The sequence below is a fragment of the Cydia splendana genome, chromosome 1, assembly GCF_910591565.1.
Source record: "Cydia splendana chromosome 1, ilCydSple1.2, whole genome shotgun sequence".
NCBI lineage: Eukaryota > Metazoa > Arthropoda > Insecta > Lepidoptera > Tortricidae > Cydia > Cydia splendana.
In genome coordinates this window covers 15,349,477-15,356,183 of record NC_085960.1, presented here as the reverse complement: position 1 = coordinate 15,356,183, position 6,707 = coordinate 15,349,477, and the positions used below count along the sequence as shown (strand labels likewise).

At 37.4% G+C, this 6,707-nt stretch overlaps 1 protein-coding gene across 1 annotated transcript in view; it reads left to right on the top strand.

Annotated features, from left to right (window-relative positions):
* The first annotated feature begins 309 nt into the window (after positions 1-309).
* Positions 310-6,707, top strand: part of LOC134796046 (homeobox protein Nkx-6.2) — a 58,561-nt gene continuing 52,163 nt past the window's right edge. The window contains exon 1 of the mRNA XM_063767977.1: positions 310-650. Within this exon, the coding sequence (XP_063624047.1) occupies positions 344-650 (307 nt within the window). The 5' untranslated portion in view covers positions 310-343. The remainder of the gene's footprint in view (positions 651-6,707) is intronic.

Genomic DNA, 6,707 nt, shown 5'->3' with positions numbered 1-6,707 from the left:
GCCGGTTTGGTTATTTTCATTTGCAGTCGCAGCGCGCGCGCGGCCGCCCGCGTCACGGTCGTGTGATGACAATCCAGTGTACTCAAATAAGATTTCTGCACTAGTGCGATTCTAACCTGTGAACTTGTTGATTAGATTCTATCTCAATTGACAAAGTGGACTGGGCATGATTTGAAGACTGCCAGATTTAAATGTAATGCCATATTCAATTAAAATTGGACTGATAACCTAAAAATCCGTGATTATTAAAGACTTGACACTAACTGAAGTGGACTTTACGCTACTTTAAGGGCATGTTTTAAAAAACACTGTCCTCCGTGGATTGGTGTATAGACTGTAAACAATGTCAGAATTACGTGGGTCGCCACCTCTAACGCGGAACCTCGAGCACGGATTCGGCGCGCCGCTGGCTGCGCTGAGCTCGCTGGCGGAGGCTCCGCCGCCGGCGCCGAACCCGCACGGCATCGACCACATCCTGGCGCGGCCGGTGGGCGGCTCGGTGGGCATGGGCGGCATGCTGACGCCGCGGCTGTCGCTGGCGGCGGCGGCGGCGGGCATGGCGCACTACCTCCAACACAAGCCGCTCTACTGGCCTGGCTTCCAGGGCCTGGTATCTAACCCGATGGCGTGGAGAGACCGGCTGCAGTCCAGTAAGTCTTTTTAATAATTAGCATTAGCCTCTAAAAGCAACCTTTGTGTATTTTGTACCTTCTGTTGTTCTGTACAATGTCTATGGAGCAGATATTAAATTCACAACACGCACTATACCTACTTATTTATATATGACTGGAAAGAAGAAATTGATATATTTTTTAAGCATTTACACAAACATATTCGTATACCTGCTTATAAGTAATTATGTGCGTCAAGTATCTAAGACGTGGTCTACGTCTACTAATAATTAATACGTTTTACAGTTCTTATTGGGCATTGATAATAATTTTTAAATATTTGAGGATTTCTTTTTGTTGACTTATGATTAGGTAACATTAAAAACTACTTAAATAGTAAGGAGAATGTATAGGTTATAATAATTTTAAATAGTAGTAAAATGCATTATACTTATTTATATTTTATCAAGTCAGCTATTTAACAAGGAGACCAAAGTTTATTTAAAAAAAATATCAGTAAATTAAAAACTCACACAGTTTTAACGTCTTCAAATTTTAAAAGAAAGAAACTGCCGTATTCGAACTTCAAGATATTCACAAGAGACGACACGTACCAGATCCATTCTAGATACGATATAGTTTAGATATCAACTAGTTCTCTTTTGCAGCTCAATTCGGGCAACCAATGTCACTTTTACGTTACTAAGAGTAAGATATCTATTAGATGTGAATTGGATCTCTAAGTCATATCCTGTGGAAATCGTTCAAGAGTATCTACAGAATCGCGCAAATGTCAAATTTGACAGGTTAAATCTTAAACATATCGTTATCGTATCTTGGTGATGTCTAATAGATGTCTATTTCAAAATCCGAATCGGGCCGAAAGACATCAACGCGCTCCAATGCTGTAAAAATTACATTATAAATGTCTTGATAATTTTCACGAACCATTATTATATGTATATGAAAGTCAATCCAAATACTTAACTTTATATCAAAACAAACAAATCATGTAAGTACTTACCTTATTTTAAAATGTACCTAGTACGATTATTTATTGAATACGTCCTAGTTTAAAAAAAGCGGATTTTAGACAAATGCCTAAATCCTTAATAAATCAAATAAGTTATTATATTATTCACAAAGAATTATACCAATACTCGTATAATAGTTAATTTCACATTTCAATACACGTCTTATATCCATATCGAAGCCAACATGGCACGCGCGCTTCCGCCGCCGTCGGGCCACTTCCGGCGTGGCGGCCATTTGCGGAGGCTTTACGGCTGTTCTCGCGCGGAATGGATGTACTTGGCGAAACACCCAACAAGATATTTGCCAATTCTGGCGTTACATATATTTGATTGCCTCTTAAGTTAACGTTTATAAGGTAATTGAATTAATTTGAACCGCCTGCTGTCTGCCTCTAATTATCTCGTTAATCGATTGTTTTTCCTGAAGCTATATAAAGAGTATTCTATCTATTTTACATGCAGATAAATAGTATTACCTATAAAATATTTTTAAATATAGCTCTAACATTTTTAAAGATTAGGTACATGGGTTTTTATTTGTGTTTTTTTTCTATCCATACTACCGGCTTATGAAGTTTGTTACTCAACAGCTTTCCAAAAATGTACCATTTCCACAGTCGGATACTACATTTATGCATTAAAACTGGTTTCACTATCTTTCTAGTCCTCCTTTTGGACAGAAAAAATACGAAATTATATTAAGACGCAAACAAAATGCAATCAACCGTTGAGTTATAAAAAATCCATAGGAGATACGGTGAAATTGCGCTTATATTGAACAGAATAGGAAACTTTATCTATCCACCAAATTTTATCAAAAAATCGTCCCTTATTGCGTTCCCAATTAGATTCGTTATCATTAAGTTTCTTCAAAAAACTAAATTAAGTACCTACTAAGTAGTGTACTTGTTTGATTTGATAACTCACATCCAATACAGTGTACATAACAGTACTTGTTTATTACACACGTAAACCTTTCGGGATATTAGATTGTGAAGTCAGAGCGGCTAAGTGATTTGTAAGGTTGAATGTTATCTCGTTCAATAAACACGAAACACGAACCAAATTATATATTGAGGCTGTGACAAAATATAGACAGTAAAATGAAAGGCTGACGGATAAAGTTTTCGTTTATCGCACTATTATGTATGTTCTAACATAATAATAGCTTGAGCTTTTAGTCAGACCCAAGCCGAGATAAGAAGAAAACATACCCCTGATCCTAATTTGATTACCTATCAATTGATTGATTACTTAATTACAAAATTAATATCAAAGCTCCAATATTTAGTCAAACCGTTACGCTTTCTAACGCTAATAAGAATAAAACTTGATCAAATTACACCGTAATCGCGCTAAGCTCGTCCGATTACCGCGCGATACGGCGCGATATCGCGCGATATCCGCAGATAGCGGTTATTAAACTCGCGCGTATTACAGCTTTAATGCGTGTAATCGGGTACTCGAGATACGCGCATAGCTTTAATTAAGAGTCTCGGAGGGGGAACTAGATAGTTTTTAAGGGGGTGTATGATTAAACTTACCTATTACATGTCATTTATATGTACTGATAGAAAAAAAGTAGAGTAAAAAAAAAGGTTACTTTGATTGTACATACTATGACAGTTATCTTAGCTCGTATGATCTTCCTCGCGTTGTCCCGGCATTTAGCCACGGCTCATGGGAGCCTGGGGTCCGCTTGACAACTAATCCCAAGAATTGACGTAGGCACTAGTTTTTACGAAAGCGACTGCCATCTGACCTTCCAACCCACAGGGTAAACTAGGCCTTATTGGGATTAGTCCGGTTTCCTCACGATGTTTTCCTTCACCGAAAAGCGACTGGTAAATATCAAATGATATTTCGTACATAAGTTCCGGAAAACTCATTGATACGAGTCGGGGTTTGAACCCGCGATAATTTACTTAGACAGGATTCTATTTTAAATTTTTAGACGTGATTTAGGGGCATGCGAGGAACAATATATGTTACGAGCTATGACGTAGCACTTACAGTACATTTTGCTACTCTAGTATGGACATTTTAAGTAGGTATTGTTGTACATGATTGTATCTAATTGTACTCGTATTTTGCTTGCGCTGAAGCAAAAATTGTGGTATCAGAAAATTAACAGAATAAAAGGCAGTATTAGGTAGGTAGATACCTACTTTACGATTATTATACAAAACTCTGGTAGAGTAAGAATACCAACAAAACATTTCAGATGTCGTGTTTACATTTCTATAGCTTTATTCATCTAAGTCTACAACAGATAATTTATGTATGGCGCTCTCATTCTTTCGCGTTATTTAACGCCTTAAACATACGACGATATATAGAATTATTCCTGTACAGTCTGTACACGTCCGTGTCCATGTAATTTTTAATTGGATAGTTATGTACTAAGGTGCTTCAGGGTAGCTTCGAAGGCGAGATAATTTTGAAAATCATGGAACAGACATGAACGTAATTTTTCAACAAAATATTCAGTGACGTCGCCAGCCTCAACGCTGCGTCAGTCAGCACGTAAAACTGCTGCAGCCGCTATCCGATTGTAGCCTTAAGGGGCCCACTGATTAACAGTCCGCCGGACGGTATCGGCCTGTCTGTTGTTCGGAACTGTCAAAATTATTTTGTTCTAACTGACAGGCCGATACCGTCCGGCGGACTGTTAATCAGTGGGCCCCTTTAATATGAGCTACGACAGTGCGTCGTCATGGTACTTGGTCATTTTAACTAAGCGACGGTGCATATTAACTGATAGCGGTAACGCCGCGTGTAATGAGTGATAACAAAACACAATTATTGTCGACAACACTTCATTTCATGTTATTGAAGCTTGCATAAAAGGAAAATAGCTACGAGCGTGTTTTCTATAAATTTGATAAAAAAAAGTCGGTGGATGATTTTTGGGGATGATTTTTCAGAGATTTGTGTGTACCTAGTAACCTAGTGTTACATTGTCTACCTACGACCGTAAAGTGCCATCATTAACATCAACATCTAATAAAATGGTTTTTAATAACGATTTTATGCACATATTTGCACCACCCTCTTACAATTTACCTTCCTAACCGCCATTCTCTAAAATTACACAATTCAATATCAAATTAGAAGCGTTCATCTAAAAACATTGTCCAGCGCCGCCTCATTCAAACCAAACCTTAGACGCAAAATTTAATATTCGAGAACATTCGGTTATTAATTAGCGCGAGGGCGCGCTGCGGCCGCGCTGGGCTCGAATGAAGTGGGACACATTTTTTTAATGACCCCCACCCACACCCCACGCCCACATCCCCCGTGCATCCCATATGTCGCCACGAATTAAAATTTCAGCCTCCAAATGCAACTGTTCTTTTTTTTTAGTTCGAAGTTTGGAACATGGTGTTTTTTTTCTTTTGGGTAGTGGTTAATTGAAATATGTATTTTATGCGCACCTAATAATGTTAATGTTTTACTTGCACACATCATTTACACTGGGACCCAATCAAAACATTATTGTGTTTTATTGTTAGGTATTTTTTACAACTAAATAAGTACTACAACGATTTTACTTAAAATATTTTTGACAGTTACTCTACGTATGCTGCCACGTTGCAACATACAATCTCTTTACATCCAGTTTCACTTAAATATTATTCACTGTATCCATAAGAGCCAGCTATAAAATCCTCACGCACCGCCAACAAAAAAATCAGCATAACAATTTTCTAACAATTACCTCGAAGCAATTATAGTACGGTCGGCATAAAGACCGCGCAATCTCGCCCGGCCTAATGAAATTAAATTAAGCATAACATAATTCCCACCCCCACCAGAGGAGGGGGAAGGGGGTCAGAACCGCACATTTTCGCTTTCCCCCGTCTTTGTTTTTCGGATGATACTCTGAGTGTGACCTTATTTCTACGTAAAATGTAGTTAAATGTTGATGTTGGGTAGGTAAATTGCGTTATTTTATTTAAACAAGAAGAACTGAGTTTTCACTAAGTCGCTTAAAAATGTAATGATTAGAATATATTTTAGCAGTCTTATTTTTATTGCCGACAAAAATATTCATCGTGAAGTGCGAAGGTAAAGTAACAATCACAATAATACTTTGTTTTAAGGCAGCAGAAAGCCTTTCGTTAAAAGAATATGAAAGATAGGCACGCATTGTATCATAGCAAAAGTGACCTATACGGATGTAATAACTGTTAATCTGGACACGTTTATCACCTAATTTACGTGCTAATCACCTAACATGATACAAATCGCTGCCACGTGTCAATGAAATACCAAAATATTAATGTGGACCATTGGATATAACCTAATATAGAATCATCGTTCAAGCGGCAAAAGAAGAAAGTCAATGGAACAAAGCATACACGCGTTTGATAGATACAATATTAATAATATCCAAATCCATATTAGTAGGGCACGATAAGGGCGCTGATTTCATTAGAGAGCATTGTGGGGTACATCGCACCCTAAGCATTCCGATACAGGCAAATGGAGTGATTGTTTTGGCGTGATACGGTTTGCTGTTATTCGGACTCTAGTCACGTATTGTGATCTAATGTAGATCGAAGACCAAAAATATACCTAATATTTTGATTGGTGAAAAATATAAAAGCATCATCTACCTAATGTACCTATCCTACCTAACTACTTACTCAAAACAAACAATTAGAATTAGAATAAAAATACAAATTCAACGAACATAAACTTTGTAGTGCTAATGGACTACTTATAGGTATAACATACTTACCATCATCGTAGTAAGTTTTAAATAAATTCTTTTTTTTTTCCTATTTGTTTTGTAAGTAGTTTTAATCTTAGGTTACTTTTTTTTATTGTACGTTTGTTGTTTAAATAAAAGTTTTAGATAATTCTAGAAAAAAAACTGTATTTAGTACATAGATTACAACATATAAATGAGTTGCATGTGTGTAGATTAATGTATTGATACATTTATAACACTATAGGTTGTAGGCAAGGTAATGTCTTACAACATCGCGCCCTACCGACTGATAACGCACCCTCACAGGTGTGGTGAGGGCCGCATGCGAGCCTCCAGGGTTGC